The 23,985-nt window shown below is 40.1% G+C and overlaps 1 protein-coding gene across 11 annotated transcripts in view; it reads right to left on the bottom strand.

The window, feature by feature from the left end:
• Positions 1-23,985, bottom strand: part of LOC126268066 (centrobin) — a 245,520-nt gene that overhangs the window by 141,167 nt on the left and 80,368 nt on the right. For all 11 annotated transcript variants that reach the window (XM_049973525.1, XM_049973550.1, XM_049973505.1 and 8 more), the window contains one exon: positions 13,596-13,829. In XM_049973525.1, the coding sequence (XP_049829482.1) occupies positions 13,596-13,829 (234 nt within the window). The remainder of the gene's footprint in view (positions 1-13,595; positions 13,830-23,985) is intronic.

Here is a 23,985-nt window from a genome sequence, read left to right as displayed (position 1 = left end):
AAAGTATTTGTTTGGAGTGTAGCCATGTATGGAAGTGAAACATGGACGATAACTAGTTTGGACAAGAAGAGAATAGAAGCTTTCGAAATGTGGTGCTACAGAAGAATGCTGAAGATTAGATGGGTAGATCACGTAACTAATGAGGAGGTATTGAATAGGATTGGGGAGAAGAGAAGTTTGTGGCACAACTTGACTAGAAGAAGGGATCGGTTGGTAGGACATGTTTTGAGGCATCAAGGGATCACAAATTTAGCATTGGAGGGCAGCGTGGAGGGTAAAAATCGTAGAGGGAGACCAAGAGATGAATACACTAAGCAGATTAAGAAGGAAGTAGGTCACAGTAGGTATTGGGAGATGAAGCAGCTTGCACAGGATAGAGTAGCATGGAGAGCTGCATCAAACCAGTCTCAGGACTGAAGACAACAACAACAACAACAACAGCAACAACAACATCCAAAGGCCTCACCTTCAGCCCCACTCCCAGGTTCAACCAAACTGCCCTTGTCAAAGATTTACTGTCCTACACTCGTAGTCTCTGCTGGAAATATCACTTTGCCACAAAGAAAAATAATCCTGATCCCACTCCTAATGATCCAACTCCCCAAGACACTATCCAAATTGAACTCTGCCTGGAAAAGTTCCGTCCTCCATCACGGTGGGACCCACCTCCTCTTCCTCAAAATCACCCTCTCCAAACCTTCCAGGAATTTCTCACTTCCAGTCTTGCCTCTCAATCTTTCTTGAAAAACCTTAATCCTACTCCCAACATCACCACAGCCGAAGCCCAGGCTATCCGTGATCTGAAAGCTGACCGATCCATCATCATTCTTCCGGCTGACAAGGGTTCCACAGCCGTGGTACTTGATCGTCGGGAGTATGTGGCTGAGGGACTGCGTCAGCTTTCAGACGACACTACATACAAAGTTTGCCAAGGTAATCCCATTCCTGATGTCCAGGCGGAGCTTCAAGGAATCCTCAGAACCTTAGGCCCCCTTCAAAACCTTTCACCTGACTCCATCAAACTCCTGACCCCAGCGACACCTCGCACTCCTACCTTCTACCTACTTCCTAAAATTCACAAACCCAAACATCCTGGCCGCCCCATTGTAGCTGGTTACCAAACCCCCACAGAACGTATCTCTGCCTACATAGATCAACACCTTCAACCCATTACATGCAGTCTCCCATCCTTCATCAAAGACACCAACCACTTTCTCGAACGCCTGGAATCCGTACCCAGTCTGTTACCCCCGGAAACCATCCTTGTAACCATTGATGCCACTTCCCTATACACAAGTATCCCACACGTCCAGGGCCTCGCTGCAATGGAGCACTTCCTTTCAAGCCGATCACCTGCCACCCTACCTAAAACCTCTTTCCTCGTCACCTTAGCCAGCTTCATCCTGACCCACAATTTCTTCACTTTTGAAGGCCAGACATACCAACAATTAAAGGGAACAGCCATGGGTACCAGGATGGCCCCCTCATATGCCAACCTATTTATGGGTCGCTTAGAGGAAGCCTTCTTGGTTACCCAAGCCTGCCAACCCAAAGTTTGGTACAGATTTATTGAAGACATCTTCATGATCTGGACTCACAGTGAAGAACAACTCCAGAATTTCCTCTCCAACCTCAACTCCTTTGGTTCCATCAGATTCACCTGGTCCTACTCCAAATCCCATGCCACTTTCCTTGACGTTGACCTCCATTTGTCCAATGGGCAGCTTCACACATCCGTCCACATCAAACCCACCAACAAGCAACAGTACCTCCATTTGACAGCTGCCACCCATTCCATATAAAACGGTCCCTTCCCTACAGCCTAGGCCTTCGTGGCAAACGAATCTACTCCAGTCCTGAATCCCTGGACCATTACACCAACAACCTGAAAACAGCTTTCGCATCCCGCAACTACCCTCCTGACCTGGTACAGAAGCAGATAACTAGAGCCACTTCCTCATCCCCTCAAACCCAGAACCTCTCACAGAAGAAGCCCAAAAGTGCCCCACTTGTGACAGGATACTTCCCGGGACTGGATCAGACTCTGAATGTGGCTCTCCAGCAGGGATACGACATCCTCAAATCCTGCCCTGAAATGAGATCCATCCTTCGTGAAATCCTCCCCACTCCACCTAACCTTCATAACCTCATAATTCATCCCTATTAAATTCCCAAACCACCTTCCCTACCCTCTGGCTCCTACCCTTGTAACCGGCCCCGGTGTAAAACCTGTCCCATGCACCCTCCCACCACCACCTACTCCAGTCCTGTAACCCGGAAGGTGTACACGACAAAGGCAGAGCCACGTGTGAAAGCACCCACGTGATTTACCAACTGACCTGCCTACACTGTGAACCTTTCTATGTGGGAATGACCAGCAACAAAATGTCCATTCGCATGAATGGACACAGGCAGACAGTGTTTGTTGGTAATGAGGATCACCCTGTGGCTAAACATGCCTTGGTGCACAGCCAGCACATCTTGGCACAGTGTTACACCGTCCGAGTTATCTGGATACTTCCTACCAACACCAACCTAACCGAACTCCGGACATGGGAACTTGCCCTTCAATATATCCTCTCTTCTCATTATCCACCAGGCCTCAATCTCCGCTAATTTCAAGTTGCCGCCACTCATACCTCCCCTGTCTTTCAACAACATCTTTGCCTCCACACTTCCGCCTCGACTTACATCTCTGCCCTTACTCTTTGCCTTTAAATATGTCTGTTTGTGTCTGTGTATGTATGGATGAGTGTGTGTGTGTGTGTGTGTGTGTGTGTGTGTGTGTGTGTGTGTGTGTGTGTGTGTGTGTGTGTGTATGCGCGTGAGTATATACCTATCCTTTTTTCCCCCTAAGGTAAGTCTTTCCACTACCGGGATTGGAATGACTCCTTACCCTCTCCCTTAAAACCCACATCCTTTCATCTTTCCTTTTCCTTCCCTCTTTCCTTACGAAGCAGCCGCCGGTTGCGAAAGCTCGAAATTCTGTGTGTGTGTGTTTTATTCATTGTGCCTATCTACCGGCGCTTTCCCGCTTGCTAAGTCTTGTAATCTTTGTGAGAGAGTTGGGTCACTTGGAGGGCACTTTCCTGGGATCCATATGCCCTCAGCCCCTGAAATGGTTTAGATACATTGATGTCATCTTTGCCACATGGACTGACCTGTTTCCATGCTACTCTCCTTGATGTTGATCTCATCCTCACTGAAGGCCAGCTACACATTTGTGCCTGAAGAAAATCGATGGCCACGAATGTCTTCATTCAGGGCTCCAAAAATAAGGAATTGTTTTGATTGTACTGCAGAAGTCTCACTGGAAAGTGCTTACACATTTACAGTGTCTCTCTCCGCACAACTTATATATTTTTGAGGCTAGAGGAATGACATCTGTGGCCTCGATTTGCTATGGGTGGAGAGGTGTATGCCTGGGTATAATCACGGTTCTGTAGGCAAATTAAACCATTTTTCCAGGAAGGTGTTTATCATCTTGTCTCATAGTGGGAGAAATGGATTAACAGTTTTGGAAATTACTTTTGAAACAAACAATAATATATTTCTTCCATCTGTCTCATTTTCATTTGACTTCCCCTAATGGGTTCAGCGAACATACATCCACAGAACAAAATCATATTCTGATTACATCTTACAGAACACAACTACAGATAACGACTTGCAAGTACTGCACACTGCACCAAAAGGTCAGTTACTGAATCTCTTAGAACTACAGATCTATGGACACAAGAAACACTGCCCTAACAAAATTCTGAATGAACAAAACAAATTTACACTGAATACTTCTCTTTCATTATCTGACAGAAATTCTAGCATACTTACAATCTTTCTGACCCAACTCCTTTTAATTTCTGTTCCCAGCCACACACCACCCACATCCAAACCAGTCAGAGAAGCATGCACCACTGTCCAATATCAGTAAGGTCACGTATTTTGGCACCTCCTTGGCTTTTTTTTCGCATGCCCATTGTGTATTCTGTTTCTTTTGATAGTTGGTCTGCTGCTTCCAAAGCAATACATAGTATACAATACATATCTTAAATACATCCATTTTAAAATTGTAGCTAGTACAAGGTTCGTTCAAAAAGTATGGTCTCATATTTTTTTTAAAAAAAAAGTCGTTAATATACACAGACAAACGTCCCTGTTGGTGCTTCACATCTGATGTTTGTTCTGCGCACTGATGAAGTTTTGAACCATTCTGGCAGATGGCAGTGTCAAAATGGCGTCTACATACGACTCACATTACAAGCAGTGTGCTATTATTAAATTCTTGGGTGCAGAAAAAGAAACCATGGTGAACATCCATAAACGTTTGTGTGCAGGTGTAGCAATGCTGCAGTTGATAGGAGTACAGTTGGTGATGAGTAAAGAAAGTTACAGCCTCAGGAAATGCAGAAACAGAGCTCCATGATCAGCCACACTCGGGACGTCCTGTCACAGCCACTGCTCCAGACTTGCTGAATCATGTGGATGCCATTATTTGTGTCAACTGGCACATCACAACTCGACAATTGGCTCTACAGTTGTCGGTCAGTATTGGATGTGTGTCTGCAATGATCGAGACTCTCATATATTCAAAGAAGTGCTCACAATGAGTTCCACGAATACTCACAGCGGACCACACGATTTAAAGAAAAGCTATTCCATCTGAATTGTTGGAGCATTTTGAGACCAACAGAGAGGCCTTTCTGACATGGTGTCATGGATCGTTACGGGGGACGTAAGTTGGGTGCACCAATTTGCACTGGGAAAAAAAAGACGGTCCTTGGAGTGGCATCATCCTCATTCACCTCAAAAGAAGAAATTCAAGACAACCCCGCCTCTGCCAGAAAAGTCATGGTGACAGTCTTCTGTGATTGTGATCATGTCATTCTCATGGATGTAATGCCAAGAGGGTCAACCATCAATTCAGAGGCATACATGAAGAGTCTGAATAAACTCAAGAATCGTTTCTGACATGTTCAATCGGACAAGATCCAGCAGAAACCTTGCTTCAACATGATAATGCACACCCACACACAAGTCTGAAAATCCTGAAACACATTGCCAAATTGGGTTAAACATCATTGCCTCATCCACCCTACAGTCCAGACCCAGCAGCCTCGCGTTTCCTTATCTTTGGGCCACTTAAAGATTCTCTACAGGGAACACACTTTGAAGCCTACAGGACAAGGGCTTTTATCAGCTGGGAATACATGCTCTTCCACAACATTGTCGTAGGGCCATAGAACGTGATGAGGACTACGTAGAAAAATAGGGCATGGACAAGACATGTTGATGTATATTATCACCATATTCTGACTCTTAACAATAAATATGTTCTGAGAAAAAAAATGTTGGGCATTACTTACTGAACGACCTTCGTACTTTATCGACAGAGGCCTAATTATATAGTTCAAGTACTATTTCTATTTTATTATTAGCTCACAGCTGTTTCATTTATGCATATTTTGCTATCCATAATAATGTTTTTTAAATATATGACTGTCAGCTGTGCTCAAATGGAGTGACATTTGGTGGCCAAATCCCTTCAGTTGCCTGCGCCATAGCTGCAAGTACTTTATGCTAACAGTGACCTCACACTAAAGGTTGTCTGTGTTTGTATGTTATAATTTCTATTATGTTTTAACATCTTTTGATACAGCTCATCTGTCTAGAAGTTTTTTGTGCTTATATAACAGTTTCGAACGAAAGGCGTGTTGGCTCTAAACAGACTTTCAAATAATTTACATATGAAAATTAATGGAAATGACAACCATATGAACCCGAAGGACAGTGCGGCAAAAATCTACAGCTGAGTGTGGATATATATCTTGTCCCAGAAGGGGTATAATCCATAAAACTTCATATAGACATGTGCCCGATTCCGAATGGTTTCCAAGATAGAAAACATTTAATGAATATTGTTATTTATTTTCTGTGTTACTCCATATTGTGAAGTTTACTTACGTACAGAGTGGTTATAATTAAACTTTAGCTACTTGAGTCAGTGTAGAAAGAAAACTGTTTACTGTATGGGTACCTAACTCTATAAGAATGATGCTCAGACTGTATGCTACAGGATATATATTGCCAGTAGTGTTAGTCTTATGACTTCCCATTTGCCACTGGTACTGACATGTTTGACATGGGAGGATCTCAAACACCAAGAACCGAGGACATTGAGCACAAACAGCACACATTACTCTGATCTGCTTCATAGACTTATCATCCCTGATCTATGGGAGAAAGGTGCTTTGGACTCAATTGTTCTGATGCACACGGAGCTCCACATCACACTGCTCATGAGGTCATTTCGTTACTCTGGAGAAAACCGAATCATTGGCCTATCATTCCAAACTGCATGCTACCACAATAACCAGATTGGAACCTAGGTGATTTTTGGCTATTGGATTACCTGAAGAACAGTGTTTATCAATGGCACACTGGCACACGTTGGAGGTCGAATATGAGCATAGCGAGGGAGGTAGCCAACATTCCACCTGAGATGTTTTGGGCAGTAATAGAGCAATCTCTAGAGCAGTGCCAGGTCCTCCCACTGAGCATTTTTAACCTGGAATGTAAACTTGGTACACACATCCGTACAAATATTCCCATAAATATTCATTGTCCTATGAGATCACTTGCTTTTCGTGGGGGCCCTCTCAAGTAGTGAAAGTTCAATTATAACCACCCTGTGCAACAGTTAATAAGCATCACAATATGCATTTTACAAAGGATCAGCATTATCATACACATCATATTACAGCTGTTGTATAGTTCATAATAAATGTTTGAATATAACCACCACCAACTTCAATGTATTTGTGCAGTATTGGGAGAACATGTCACCTGAGTGCCTGTGCACGATCCCTAACGAGAGCAACACTGTCCATGATTTGACCAAACAGTTCATCTTACGCATTCACCTTTCATTTGTACACCCCAGACTTCATCCGACCTCATAAACAAAAATCTAATGGCATAAGATTTAGTGATCTTGGTGGCGAGCTGATTATGCTACTAATCCAGAGATAGGATAAGTGCAAATAAGATATTCCCTTACACATCTGGTAAAATGTGTAGGTGCTCCATTATGCTGAAAATTGCAGTCAGCTTGGCCAAAGGAATGTTCGCAAGGTGTTCAACAAAGTAATGTTCCAATAATGCAAGTAATTCTGCCCCGTCATTCACTCGTAAAAAATGACTGGACCTAGCGACATGTTGCTATTTACACCGCACCAATCATTGATCAAAAAAATGAATGTGGAACTCGGTTTCCACTGGAGTGTGCAAATTTTCCAGTGACCATAGATGATTATTATGTTCACTGTTAATTCCATTCCATGTAAACACGGTTTCATCAACGAACAGTATTAATGGAAGCAAATGATGACTGTCATTTAAACAAAAACAAAACTCAAGTCGTAAGGCATTGTCACCAATGTGAAGGCTACGGGAAATGGGTAAAAGATTTTTGCACGTAATATTCACCATACATGTGTTCATGGGATGTTGCCATATGCACAGTATTGAGATGCAGTTGGTAATAAGACTACACTGCACCATTTCAACAATTGGTTGCTGTTCCTGAACAGGTTGTTGAACTACACGTTCAGAAGAAAATTGGGAACTTCGAAGAATACACGTTTCATGAAATATGTTGATAACTGTGGTAAGTACTGTACAATCAAGAATTCAACGTATTTGAAAGCACTCTAGGTAGTTTTCGACAGCAGCAGGAGTGCTACCATTACATAAGCAGTAAAAATACACCATATCTGCATATTACACATTAGTGTAGGTGTGTGGCATTTTAGCCAGCATGTGTACAAACACAGTTAACAGAAGTTTCTCTCTGATACACTCTGCTCACAACACATAAAGGGCAACTGAGTGTTGGACGAGCTAGTTTAATGGCAGAAAGACATTCCAAGGAAAGAGATTGAAAGCAACCAGGTAGTTGGGCTAGATCAATATGTCAGACAGGTTAAGACACAAATGTGCATGCCACTAGTCCAAAAACAAATGTACATTAAATGTGTTCTATTTCAGAAATCATTTAGAACAGGGCATACATCCATATGAATGAGTGTTCTTGCATGTCACAGCCCCAAATATTGATCATTTCTTCAATGACACCCCATACTGTTGTCTGATTGGCTTAACTGATGTGAATCTATAAAATTTGCAACTGAAACATAACTGTATAAGACAGTTTTGTACATTTTGTCAAAAAAGTAGTTTGTTACTATGAATGTTTTTAATGAAATATACCTTGGGCACTATGGAAATAAAGAGAGTTATGTTACCATATTAAACATAGGGCTCAGTAATTAATCTTGCTGATTAACACTTATTTTTCCATTAGATGCTCCAAATTTTCATGTGTATGAGAATGCAAATTTTGCTAACTCGGTAATATTGCCGAATGAGGTCTTGAGCATGTTGTCAGAGTAAATTTTGTGGGGTCCACTATGCAATGAGAGGAATTCACAAAACTGAAATGAATCATTGGGGGACGTGGATAAAATTTCTGGAAACCGTGTACTTGACTGGGTGGCACTTTCAGTTTCTGTACAAAGAGTAAGAAAATGCATTGTAGCAATTTAAATCATGATAAGCTTGTATTCTGTTTATTTAGGTTTGATTTGTTTGATTGTTATTCTTTATTTCTATTATTCGGAATCTTTTTTTTTTTTTATTAAATTGAGCCTGAAACTTACGTAATAAATACTTCGCGTGAAGTACGATTTGCAGCATAAACAAAAATTAATTTCGGAAATGTAATCCACTGAATATTAAAAGTAAAGCTTTTGAACAATGCGCGTGACTGACTAGGTACATTCAGAGGGTACGTACATTCGCGTGCGAGTGGTTGCGGTCTGATGAGAAATTTTCATTGTGAAATAATTTCGTCAGAGTAGAGGCACGTACGTCCTATCATTCCCCGTGGCCTGGGTAAAAGAATGGCAATTATTTAAATCTAAGAGTATTTCTTTTGCATCGGACTAGTATTTTTATAAGAAAAAGAAGATTGCAGGTTCTGAATGTCTCGGCAAAACGAATCGGAAGTAATTTTAGCGGCCACGAAAGGAAAGTAGAGAGCACAATCACGTACCTCTATTGTTGAGCAGTGCCGTTTTGAAGATCTTCGGTTCCATCTAAAACTCGCCTTCTCTGCTTAACATAAATACGCCATAGGCATGGGAATAAGGCTTGTTGTGCGATGAAAATAATATAAAACACATCTTGCGTCTTAACTCTTTCATTTACCACACACACACACACACACACACACTAGTAATTAGACAGTACGACATCCCACCAGCCCATCAGAACAAAAAGTAGTCGTTCATACAAGAAATAAAAAACAAAGAGCGAAATTGTTCCTATGTCTCTCAAAGATAAAAAGTTTACCAGATATTTCTCTGGTGTGTCACTGGAACAATTTTTCAGCACCTCTGCGATTAAATCACAATATTTTCAGTTCCTTTACAATGGGATCCTAACCATAATTTCATCAACAGCTTGCATCCTGTGTCCTTTTTAGTTAACTGAAACAGAATGACTTAAAAGTGAACAGTAAAGTTTCTATCATGATTAAACTGCAGCCATCAAACCCTCATAATACGTACAGAAGACAAAGCTAAGGTTTCTAAACGTTATAATAATAATTATTATTATTATAGTAAATCATTAAACGCATGTGTTAGTGATCCTCACTTAGACTGTAATGACTTTTCTTTCAAGCTGAATAACCTTTGTTTCTCTGTTATGTCAAAGAAGTGATTGTTAAAGAGGCATGACAGCTGTTATGAACCATTTCAGAGTTTTATTTAGTTACTAAACGTGGAAGCAACACAAAATGGGTTACCAATTTTGTTCAACTTTTGCATGGTTGTAGTGGATACTTAGACATAACAAAGGCTGCTCTATTACGACAGGCTTCTTAAGTGTGTCTGAGAAATTCAGGTTCAACATTTTACAAGCCTGTTGAATACCGCATGAAAGTGCCAGCCACAGATGAGCAGCATTAGTGCAATTGGCAAAGGTGGTTGACAAGAAATCTCTAGGCATGTTTGAGTCACATCATTTTATATTTATCTCCTTTTTTTCAAGCAAGCTTGAATCACTACAATAAATGTTTTAAGGTATAATAATAATAATAATAATAATAATAATAATAATAATAATAATAATAACAATAATTGTTCTGATATATTTGTGGTGAGGTATAATGAAGATATTATAAGGAACTGTGACAGAATGATCATTTATTTATTGATACATTCATGTTGGTATGGCACTGAAGGCATACCAGGCTAATGCTGCCACCAACATATACGTCTCATGTAGGGATCATAAGAAGAAGATAAGAGAGATTAGGGCCCATATGGAAGCATTTTGACAGGTACTTTACTTTTCCATCCATTTAATATGCAAATGGAATAGAAAATAAATTAGATAATACTGGTATGATGTACCCTTTGTGATGCAAAGTGTAGTGGTTTACACAATATTTATGTAGATGTGGACAAAAAAATATCCGTCACTGTATTTGCAATATGTTCAAAATATTATCAATATGTAAACTATCATTTCATCAATACTCCTTATTATACCTGATTATACCTCATCAGGAATGTACCACAATGTTTATCATTATTGTTATTATCATCGTTCCTTTTCAGTGAGACAGGGTTTGTAGTGATGCAAGTGTTTGGTGGAAGATGGAAGATTGGTGGTAAGAGGAAAAAAGGAATTTGAACACAATACAGCAGATTTCTACATAGTCTGCTGCCTTTATCAGTTGTGCTAACACCACTGCTCAAGGGCTAGCATTCTTGTATGGTACTCAACAGGATTGTGAAGCACTGAACCTCAATTTCTCTGAAACACTTTATAAGTGCATCATACTAGAGCAGCATTTCTTGTATTTAAGAATGTATGATATTAATGCAAAAGAAGAGCAATAACTGGCGACTAGTTCTGTGTGTGCTCCAAGAAGCATGGCAATTTCTATAATATGAAATCAGTTCTAAATCCATTCTTATCTTGACCGTACTGTACAGATCTCTCTTTCAGCTACAATATATTTTAATGTATTGTTGGGTTGGGTTGTTTGGGGGAAGAGACCAAACAGCGAGGTCATCAGTCTCATCGGATTAGGGAAGGAAGGGGAAGGCAGTCGGTCGTGCCCTTTCAAAGGAACCATCCTGGCATTTGCCTGGAGCGATTTAGGGAAATTACGGAAAACCTAAATCAGAATGGCCGGACGCGGGATTGAACCGTCGTCGTCCTGAAATGCATTGTTATTCAGGACTTCTTTGATTCACTACTGGCGCCACATTTTACTTGGTGCCATATTTTTCTGTTTAAGCTGAGAACCTGTTGTCAATAGTAGACTCCAATTTACTTAGAAGTGCATCACATTAAAAGTTTACATTGACCACTGTATAAGCTAAAAAAATGAAAAAACACAAATTCTCCACAACCACTTTCATTTCCTCGGATTAATTTAAAAACACAGTATGAGGAAGAAAGTCATCACAATAAGCAGAAATTGAGCACACGGCATATACTGGATAATCATACGCCATTATGAAAAGTGGATTGTCTCTTGTATTCAATGTGAACCATTGGGATCACAACCTAGAGCACCAGAAATTTAGATTCTGGTTGATTCTCGCCAGCTATACAGCACTGATTATAGTGATGAGAACAACTGAATGAAAAAAACTGATTCAGTCAGTTGTAGTTTTACGTATCAATTGGGTTATTATTCACTCATTTCTTTTAAGTGCAATCAGTCTAAGATAGTAACCACATGAAAAGTCTACAAAGTCCTATGTAGTTGTGTATTGAGGGAAATATTCATTCCTTATTTTCAAGTGAAACTAATATGCTTTTATCTGTCGATTGAACCATGTATCCTCCTTTCAACTGAATCCACTCTTTTAGTGCTTTAGTTGACTGAACTATCAATTCATTCTTCTGAGTGAAACCAGTGTGTAGAACTTTCATTAGCTGAATTAAAGAAGCAGTATACAACCAGAGTACAGATATCACAGAGGGGAGAGCAGCCCTATCCCAGGGTACTTAAATGCATCTCAGGGGGTAGGCCACAGTTAAAATAAGCTTTATATATATTTATTTAATTAGCTTTTAAGAGTACCTCCACCCAGCTGCAATGAAATGGTACTAACAATTAAACCAAGCCAATCAAGCTGAACACTGACCAAAGACAACAATGTCCAGGCAACTGAGGAAATGATACGCAGTGCTCGCAGATTTTCCATTCGCACAGTGGTTCTCAAATGGCTCCATGAGTGGGGAAGAGTGGACTTCTGTCATCAAGGAAGTGAAAGACTAGTACAATGTTCCAAACATTGTTTACAGGCACTTGGTGATTATGATGAAAAACAGTGTATTACCATGAAGTGTAGTGCAATATTCAATAAGTTACTTGGCCTGCCATAATAATGTGTAACTTACTCTTGAAGTCACCTTGTATGTACTGAATAGAGTAATCCTTTTTCTAGCTGATTAATATATTGCTGCAGATTAAGTTGTTCCAGACACAAATAACACATAAATGAGATAACGTATCATTGGGGTTATAAAGTTGAGTATAAAAGTTCACTTAGGAGCACGTGAAGAAGAAAGAAACACTCAGAAATTTTAGCAACTGTTTACAGACTGTGTTACCAAAAAGTGTGATGATGTCCAAAAATCATTTGAATGTAGCCCTTAGACACCTATTCTGACATTTATCTGTATGAAAAGCAAAGATGTTGTGCAGAAAATTACATTTCTATGAATGTACAAATCTTACCTATGCACAAAACCTATTAACATTTCACAGCATCTGAAAAGTAGTAGGTATGGTATTTCATGGGCATGATGAAGTACTATTCACACTTACACATTGGTACTTCAGTTTGGAAATCAAGTTTATCTCTAGCGATCACTGTAAACAGTCTGTTACATCTGCATCCCTCAGGACAACTGACAAGGAGAGGTCCCCAGCAGTGTGATCGACTTTTTGAAACCATCTGTACTGTGATGTAGGTTAAGGACCAAGGTATCACACATTGCAGCCACTCACTCTGGTGGCTCTCTGACTGCGAGTAACTGATTTGGGGGGGAAAAAAAAAAAAAAAAAAAAAAAAAAAAAAAAAAAAAAAATCAGTATTTCGTGTAACATGCAATGGCATTAAAAAAGTTCGTATTCCATAGTCCGATTATGTGGTATAATGGATAGGAGAGACACAAACACCATTCATACACACAAGAAAGCACACCTCATGCACACATGAGCACCAACTCCAGCATATCAGGTCAGAATACCTGGCGTTCCAGCTCGAGATGCTGGAGATGGCACCATGTGTGCATGAGGTGAGCTTGCTTGTTTGAATGAATGGTGTGTGCCTCTATCTTTTGTTGATGAAGGCTGCGGCCACAAGCTTCATTTAAGTGTCTCCTAATCATGCCTGGAATTTAACGAGACCTGTTTATGGTAAGTAGCAATCTGTCTTTTCTTACATTGTTAATATTCCTACCTGGAGTCTCCACTGTTTAATAAAATCACACAGAATTACCTCTTGTAGCTCAGTAACCTCCTGGGCAGCAGTGATTTTATGGTCTTGCAGTTGCTGTGCTAGCTCATTACGCTCGTCCTCAAGATCATTCCAATGGCCAACCAACTTTTCCCAAGCAGTCTGTAATTGGGAAATGGCGTAGTCCTTGCTCTCATCAACTCTCATGGCGACTGCAAGCTTCTCACGTTCCTCCAACAGCTGCCGTTGTAATTCTTGAACAAGACGTTCACAGTGCTGCAATAGTAACAGTACTGGCTCTTACGGGGCTGACATCTAAAAAAGTATTTTACATCTACAGGCTGCAATGTTTCGATCTGAATTGGAGACCAAACAGGATAGGCAGGGATTACAGAGGTACAGACCATGTGATAAAATCAATGTTTGTGTTATATTTTAATATATCAACTTAAAATAATGAATAATCAAATCTACAGCACATGCATCAGGCTAATGTCAAATATACTGACCTGACAAAAGAAGAAGGGGGAAAAAATATTCTGGAAACTAAATTGCTATCCAAGACTCACTCCATTCAGTGGTCCTCGTAGAAACTATGTTGTAAAACTGTACTAAGACAGAAAATTTTACTTGCATTTACATTTTAATTACTGGAAAATATCTGAGAGTTATTTAACATCTGATCATAAATGAGATATCATGAAGAATGATTTCATGCTGAAATCTTCTACATATAATTCCATAATTTATTGGTTTTGTTTAAAATGTTGCAAACAGCAAAATCGATACATACAAGATATTAACAGTCTCCTGATAATGAAGCAAACAGAAACATTGTGGCTTTCCACTGGGAGCTATATCAGAATTCCTTTGAAATGATGAAGTGCAAATAGAGACAAGTGAAATTCATATAGCTGGCCACCATTCACAGTAAGTTCCACAATACATCAGTGTCTTTAAAGTTGCGTCACTGAGCACAGATGAACTCTCCACAGCTAAACTGTATCAGCTGAATACCTAGTTCCAGGAGTGCAGTTGAGTAGCAAGACTGGAGTGCAGGGTTGTTGGGTTGGCTGAGGTCAGTGATGGTACCGAAGAGTGAAATGGAGGATTGAGGAAATGTGGCTGATGGTACAGAGGCAGGCATAGGTTTGGGAGAGAGGAATGCAGGAGGAAGAGGCACTAGGTGCACAATGCAGGGATTTGATGCATTGGCAATGGAGCTGCTGTGTTCATAAAGTGCACAATGATGATGATTTGAGAGTGCGGATTGAGAGGGTCGATAGATCAGAGGAAGGGGTTACTGGAAAAGAGAACATGGGTGCACGGAGTTAATAGAGATTTAGGCCAGGAGTACTATGGAAACAACAAAGGATGAGTTGCAAGGAAACTCTCATCTATGTGTGGTTCCAAAAGCTGAACTGATGCTGATAGATGGAGCAGGCATTTATTTGGGATGGGTGCAAGACCTGCCACATTCAACCACTCAGCACACCCTACTCTACTCTCATCAAAGGCTTATCCTATCATCAGCACAGGGCTACCTGCAAAAGTGGACACGCCATATACCAGCTCTGCTGCAGTTCCTGCACAGCATTTTACATGGGCATGACCACAGCCCTCTCGGATGCCTGTGCGTCACATCCAATCGCACTTCACATAACGTGTACCTGCTGCCTCTTACTCTCCCTCTAAGCTACCCTCCCTTAATGCTCCCACTCCTGCTCATCACCTCTTTTCTCCCCTCATCCACTCAGCCCAACAGGAGACCTCATCACACTCTACCTGCCGAACTGCAGTCCTGGCATGGGTATTCAGCCAGCACAATGTTACCCTACATACTATCCATGGCTGGCACCTTGATACCAACAACAAACCATACAACAGTGTTTCCTTACAATGACAGACCATGTATTCAACTGTACCTTCAAGAACTGTTATCAAGTGGTACGGTTTCTAGTTAGATCATGACGATCTTTCAGCTGTATTCGTTCAGCTTTTCAGTTGCTACTCAGAACCTAACATTAAGGTGTATTCTCTGGGACAGTAATAAAGTAGACACCCCCCCCCCCCTCTCTCTCTCTCTCTCTCTCTCTCTCTCTCTCTCTCCTGGTACCATGCATCACTCATATCACAGAATACAGAATCACATGTAATGCAAAATTGTCCATTAAATGTCATGAGAGGCAGCCCCCGCCCCCCTCCAGTATGAAAGGAGGCAGGGAGTATTGTGTTGTCAATAGAGAAGCAGTCACAGCAGAATTTGTCATGAGAGCTCTGCAACTTCAAACATGGATGAGGCATTGGATGTCAGCTGAGTAACGGATCCTTTTAAAGCTCAGAAAAACCAAGACAATGTACATCTTATGTACTGATAGACAAGGTCCATCGAGTGTTGCAGAGGATGGTTGTAAAACATTGCATGAAACCAGTAGAAGAAATTACTCGAGTACCAAAGTGCTACCAGCAGTCCAGTTAGCACAATGACAGTGCATAGAAAGTTAAAAAGAATGGCGTTCCATAGACAAGTGCTCCTCATTAACCACTCAATTCTAAAGTCAGTGCTTAACAACACCTGAGGTAGTGTAAAGAGCGGCGCCTCTGGATAGTGGATGACTAGAAATGAGTGATTTGAAGTGATTAATCATGCTAATCAGCATCACTATCTTCTCTGGTTTCAGTTCTTGAAAAAGAATGGGCCGTGATTCCTCATGGACATTCAGACACCTCACCGAAAGAGTCTAACAGAGTTCCAGCCACCATAAAGGTCAAGTGTGGACACACCTCACAGTAATGTCCACTAATAGGTGTCCAGATATTTTTGATAAAACACTGTGTAAGTACTGTATGAAAAAGGACTTGTCAGAAAGCTATCAAAGTTTCACTACTTCATGTGTTCCTGTTGACAACTCAATACACGCATAACACTTTGACACGGCTACTTCTTATATCGAGTACAGCTCTGAATTACTCACACAAATGAGGAAAACGAGTTTTTATGACTCGTGGAAAGGCTGTAGCATTAAACTATCAAAACATTACCTACATTGTAATAATGAGTAGCTCAGAAGACCAATCTTGGAACCATATTTTCTACTAAAGTGAGGGCACATTCTGCCAGGGCAACCACAGGTTCCTGCAGATTATTTGTCAATAGATTTTCTTGCTCTTTCCTACGGCACCATTTGTTCAATCTTAGTCTTCACCACTGGTTTTCACAGTATTATAAGCCATCGTAAACAGCCCAATGCCACATCGGAAGATAGGAGGTAGTAGTTTCCCAATTACTGGCTTCAATTTAGTAATTTCTTTTAAGTGTTACTTAAGAATGTCTTTGTACCATTTCAGTGACCCTCCTTGCCTTCCTTGTCCATTTTTGAGTTGGGGATAAACTATCTGTTTTGGTACATGTATGTCAGGCATGCTGATAAAATGACCGTCCATCAAAGTTGGTGTTTGACGATAATGGCCTCCATGCTAATAGTATTTGTTTCCTATAGAATAATAATATTGCTAAGCCAATCTCACCATTTAAGTTTAAGTTCTCTACTGAGGCATCGCTGATGATACTTCTCGAGGAGCGTCACATGTCTTTTATATGTGGTCCAGACCTCAACTCATAAGTGACAGTTGGTACAATGATAATTTGATAGACAAAGAGCTTAGTGTGAATGCTGAAGCCATGGTTATTGAAGACTCTGTTCCACAAATGGCCAAAAGTTGCACTAGTACATCTTATGTGATACTGGATTTCAGTATCAATATTTGTGTTATTTGAAAGATGGCTGCAAAGGAATGAAAAATGCTCAACATTTCACAGGATTTCACTACTGTGTGTTACAGTTGCATTTTTACAGTTAATATCTGGTGAAGGCTGATGCAAAATTTGTGTTTTCCTGATTTTGACATTCAGGCTGATGCTCATTATGCATTCGAAATAGACATTACAAAATTATCACCTGGATACTGGAGTTCGATGACAGAGGTTGTGATTACCTTGGCTGTGGGTAAGAGAGGTAATAGACAGCACAATATAGAGGGAGACCAGTGGCTCTCAACAAAAGTAGAAAATAAGTACTGAAAATGTGACATACAAAACAATTTGATATGTAGGGAGTATAAGTACAAGGTTTGGCTACAGGATCAATTGTGTAGAAACATCAGGCAAGGGAATGTAAGCATAAACAGATGACAGTAAGAAGTAATGAAACAGAGGTCTAGTTCAGCACATTTGCAAGAACAGAAGGTATTCTGGGAGAAAAGTTCCCACCTACCTAGTTCCGAGGAACTGATACTTTGGTGAGAAGTGGTGGAAAGGAAATCAAAACAGCTTACAGGCTTACACCTTGTGGTGTCCTGCATGTTTATCAACAGAGTGGTCATTCATCTGGCTGAAGAACTGGCTAGTTGCTCTTGTAGTTTTCACAGCATACCAAGTACTCAGCGAATGGTGGTTATAGTCAATAGTCATTTACTTTTAAGCAAAATGTTTCAACTGGATATCTGCCAGAGATCTTTAGGCAAATTAGCGAAGAATGGCACACACTTCCATGGAGCACTGTTAATTAGTATACTCTACATAATTTCAGCATGGGGAATGATTGTAATACCAAGACCGTCCACACTACCTATAATTGGATAAGAATAAAAAAGTAATTGACAGCTAGTTTATTATAGGACAGCTACCACAGTAACGAACAATCTGAGCATGAGTTTGGTCACATCTTCCATCCTGTAGACAACTGTCATATCGCTCTGCTACCTTAGTTGACCATTACCACTTATCGGTGGACAACAATTGGGTTTGTTGGGTAACTGTTGTGATTTGTTTTTATATGCTTTGTTTCTCGGTGCAGCATGTTTCTCTTACCGAATTTATGAAGATAATTATGAAATTGAGTAGGAAAGTGATAGGACTATCACAATCTTACAAAAAGAATTCATATGAGTGTAATCAGTATGCAACTACACAGCTGCTGCTACTGGAGTTATATTGAGCTTGTACATAATAGTGAAGCAACAAAATCCTCTCTTTCATGTTCAACTGTCAGCCGCATTGTAATGGTGATATACAGACAATAGCAATGCCATTGACGGTGGACGTGCAAACTTCAGCTGTTCAAAGGACTGTTGCATTCCGTGGGGTTCAGTTTATTCTACTTTTTATCATGTTACATCTAATACGGTTTCAGCAATGCACGTCTCTATGGCTCTCTAACAATGGAGCCAGAAAATGACGTCGTTGCAACAAATATTTTTAAAGTATATATTCTGCTGAATATGGAGACACGGGGCTCAGCTACAGCAGACTTGTTGGGATTTATATTCACTGCAACACTTTTTCACAGTGTATATTGTCTGGCCGATAAAAGCCGCACCATACTAGCAAGGTATTTTATAAACTCCAGTCTTCTGCAGTAGTAAATCATCATGTATCAATTTCAGAATGGCTGCGCTTAAGGAGGTAGCTGGAAAATAACTTAAATTCAAAATCATCGAAGATTAAGACAGCACATTACTAAAGATAACCAAATGCTCCGGAGAGCCACCATTTTTATGTCTGACTACAATGTCCATGAACAGTAAATAATTGTCTTTTCTATTTCTATGCAAAATGTATATTCTTATGACTAGAATTAAGACGTCATAAAAAACTCCATTAAGTTTCCACATAGGGCCACAATATGAATTGTCACTATACCTCCAAAAAAGAGGTTTTACTGAAAAGCATATCTGTATGAACTTTTCAATAATGGAGTCTCAAAACACTGTTGCTGTAGCTAAAATTATAGTTTCCTCATATTCCAGTCAAGGCCTAATGGAAATACAGTGCTCACCAATAGCAGGCTCAGCAGGTTGCACCTCTCTCCTCAAACTCCTACATAAAAAACCGGATGCAAAGGTATAAAGATGGATTCCAACAGTACCCGCCAACCTTTCAAATAAATTCATGAGTACATATAAATTCGGGAAGCATTACCAGAATAAAGCAGGGATGCCCATCTTAAATTTTATGATAACCAATGCTAAAGACTCTGCAAGTATGACGGTTGGGAATAGCGAGACCTCATCAACACTAAGTGAAGTGAGCTGTTTCGATGGAAGGCCCCAAGTCTAAGCAATGTCTCTGCTATATTCTTTTTTCCACGACTGCTCCTCCTGCAATTTTCGCATAAGAACTTCTGTGAAATTTAGAAGGTAGGAAATGAGGCACTGGGGGGAGTAATCCTGTGAGGACTGGTCATGAGCTGTGCTGGGTAGCTCACAGGGTAGAGCACTTGCCCACGGAAGGTCCCAAGTTTGAGTCTAGGTGTGGCACACAGTATTAATCTGCCAGGAAGTTTCATATCAGTGCATACCCAGCTGCAAAGTGAAAATTTGATTCTACTGATGAAGTCCACCACGTTGTATATATGTTTTTATTACAGTGAACACAAACATTGCACTCACTTACTGCAAACCACCTATTGGGGAGCACTTTATATCCATTAGACATTGACTGGAATATGAGGAAACTGTAATTTAGCTACAGCAACAGTGTTTTGAGACTTCATTATTAATAAGTTCATACAGAAATGCTTTGCAGTAAACATTATTAACCATGGTAGCAGTAATCAACTGAATGTTGCATGGAATCTGAAAATTTTCATGAAGTCCTCAAAGAACGTTTAACAGAATAAGGCCACAACAATAAGCACTTAAAAAGATATGAAAGGAAGATTGGGGTTCAACATTCCACTGATTATGACATCCTTAGAAATGGAGCCATAGCTCAGACTGGGGAAGAAAATCACCACTCTCCTTTTCAGAGGTGCTATCCCAGCATTTGCATTAAGTGATTTTAAGGAAACAATGAGAAACCTAAACCAGGATGGCACAATGGGCATTTGAAACACCAGCCTCCCAAATGTTATTCCAGTGACTTAGCACAGTACCACTTCAGTCAGTACCTCATCAAATAGCTGAGTTTCATCACGACACACTTGGTGCTGTTTGTGTCAGAGGTTGGTGTGGATAGCCTTAAAAATAAGAACAACAGCTGTGCACAAAACATAGTTTTCTAATAAATAGTGCAACATGGGAGCCTCTCCAGTTTTTGGTTACCAAAAGATGGATGGCAGGTGTCCAGTTGAAACATCATGCTTGTATGTATGTGATGACCTGCTGCTAACATGAAATATTATACAGTATTGAATATGCTGGAGAAAAATGACAATCCACAATCAGCTAGTTGTCTATCCATATTAAATTTGTCATGATAATTTGATCACTACAGAGCATGGCATTGTATGACAGCTAAACACAGACTGTGGAAAAAACACAAGAGAATCAAAGCATTTGAGATGCAGTGCTACAGAAGACTGTTGAAAATTAGGTGAACTGGTAAGGGAAGGAATGAGGAGGTTCTTGGCAGAATCAGCAAAGAATGGAATATATGGAAAACACTGACAAGAAGCAGGGGCAGGACAGTAGGACATCTGTTAAGAGATCACAAAATAGCTTCCACAGTACTAGAGGGAACAGCAGAGGAAGAAAAACTGTAGGGGAATGCAGAGATTGGAATACATCCAGCAAATATAAGGGAGGATCAGAAAGCAACACACAATAATTTTTTTGCTCCCCTGGTATTGCAGCTGGAATGTTGAAATTTCATGACAATATAGTTTGAAGTTTGCACTACAGAGGATATTTTAATTTCATGTGGAGCTCTAGCGAGAGAAGCCTGAGATACAAAGCAAAAATAATGTGCATGTTATTGTCTTCAACTTGTGAAGAGCAGCAAAGTGCAGTTTGATATTTGTGGGCCACAGGACATAAACCAAGTGAAATTCACAGGGACTTGCATGGTGTGTATGAGGAAAACTGTTTGGACTGTAGCAGTGTTTACAGGCTGTGCACATATTCCCAAGTGGTGATGTGAACCTTCGTGATTCGCCATGCTCCAAGCGGCCAGTAACAGCTGCAAGCCCACAGAATGTCAGAGCTACTGAGGGTGCAATTTTGAACCTTATAGCAGTGGTTCAACATTTCCTACGGTGCAGTGAATGATATTGTTCATTGCATGCTGAAATTTCATAAAGTCAGTGCTCGCTGGGTGCCACAGAACATGACAACAACCACAAGGACCCAACTTTATGAAAGGAGTCATCACTGATGATGATTCATAAACATATCACTACACGCCTGAAACCAAGCAGGCCTCTACGGAGTGGAAACATGCTGGTTCACCCGTATGAAAAAAAATACAAAGTTAATCAATCTGCTAGGAAATTACTCTGCTACGAAAGTGCTTCTAGCCGTGTCCTGGGATATGCATAATGTGTTACTGGTGGACTTTGCTGAACACGGGATCACTGTGGATGCTACAGCTTGCATTACAACTTTGCTTAAGTTGTGCTACACCCTTTGTGACAAACACAACAATAATTTTGATGCTGTCAAACTTCATGAGACTGATCACGCCCATGTTGGTGCTCCTGCTTGTGATAAAATCATCAAATTTGGGTGTGAGATTGGACTTTCACCTGTCTGGTCCAAAAAAGAGAGTGCTGGCCAACTAATACCTTGCAACAGATGTGGAAGCAAAATCAGCAGTCCACAAATGGATATACTCCAAACAAATGGACTTCTATGAAAAGAGCATAATGCACCTGGTGCCATGATGGGAGAAATGTGTTCAAAACATTGAAGACTGTAGAAAAATTGGTAAAAGCTATAAGTTCATCTGCGATTTTTTTTTATTTTGTTACTTATTAAGCTTTTTGGTAGTATTACTTTCCAATCTTCCCTCATAATTGAGGATGTAGGTTGCAAGTGCTACTCTGAACTGAAAAGTAGTGGCAGAGGAGAGGAATTCATTGCAAGCTGCATCAAATCAGTCAGAAGACTGACAACTCAAAAATAAATAAATAAAATAGAATAAAATAATGTAAAATTATTCAACTACAGTTTTGTTCAAAACAAGTGACAGATGAAGCAAACATTACATTTTCTATCTATATTTTTCAGGTGGGGAAAGAAGTCTAAATCACATCATCTTGACCTCCTTCTGAATTATAATTTTTATTTTGCCTTCTGAACATACACTAAACTTCCAGTGGCCTTACATTGCAGATCTACATCCACATCTACATCTACATGACTACTCTGCAATTCACATTTAAGTGCTTGGCAGAGGGTTCATCGAACCACAATAATACTATCTCTCTACCATTCCACTCCCTAACAGCGTGCGGGAAAAAAGAACACCTAAACCTTTCTGTTTGAGCTCTGATTTCTCTTATTTTATTTTGATGATCATTCCTACCTATGTAGGTTGGGCTCAACAAAATATTTTCGCATTCGGAAGAGAAAGTTGGTGACTGAAATATCGTAAAAAGATCTTGCCGCGACGAAAAATGTCTTTGCTGTAATGACTTCGATCCCAATTTGCGTATCATATCTGCCACACTCTCTCCCCTATTACGTGATAATACAAAACGAGCTGCCCTTTTTTGCACCCTTTCGATGTCCTCAGTCAATCCCACCTGGTAAGGATCCCACACCGCGCAGCAATATTCCAACAGAGGACAAATGAGTGTAGTGTAAGCTGTCTCTTTAGTGGACTTGTTGCATCTTCTAAGTGTCCTGCCAACGAAACGCAACCTTTGGCTCGCCTTCCCCACAATATTATCTATGTGGTCCTTCCAACTGAAGTTGTTCGTAATTTTAACACCCAGGTACTTAGTTGAATTGACAGCCTTGAGAATTGTACTATTTATTGAGTAATCGAATTCCAACTGCAGCCTAACAACACACTTTTTTTGTGAAATACAGTCCTCAATGATAAAGGAAATTTTTGTTATTTATAACAACTGTTCATGCTTCCTGTCCTTTACTATTGTTTGATTCAATGACACTCAAGTGTAGTTTGACATTCAAGAAATTTAGCATGCTGAAGTTTTGGCTCTCACGCATCAAGAAAGTTAATACAGAGTTTAACATTGCCCTCTTACAAGAAATTCAGTGTGTTGGAGTTATTGCTCTCATGCATACAGAAAGTAAGTACAGAGCTGTGAACTTGAGCTTCTGATGTATTGATTCCATCACTGTAAAATGCATTGAAAGTCAACTATTCTATTTGCTGTGGAGTGGTACTGTATAACTACTGTAAACTCTTAAGTTTAAGTTTTCTTCACAGGAGGTCTGAAGTACCACTCAAGATCTTTCTTTATGTTGAATATTAACCATTTTTCTTCCTTGCAAATGTGGTGAAATGTGCTGTATGTTGTTAGAAGAAATAATAGCTCTACCCCTGTGTTGTTGTACATCAGCAACTTGATTCTTCTTATTCAAAATTAAGGAGAAAGTCTGAATGTTAGCAAAAGAGAATGGCTTCTAATGAAAAAGAGTTAAGTTATCTGGTTTAACAGTTTCTGTAGTGACCATGTTT

The sequence above is a fragment of the Schistocerca gregaria genome, chromosome 1 (genome assembly GCF_023897955.1).
Source record: "Schistocerca gregaria isolate iqSchGreg1 chromosome 1, iqSchGreg1.2, whole genome shotgun sequence".
NCBI lineage: Eukaryota > Metazoa > Arthropoda > Insecta > Orthoptera > Acrididae > Schistocerca > Schistocerca gregaria.
Note: the sequence above shows the minus strand (reverse complement) of the source record. Positions and strands in the feature narration are given on the sequence as shown.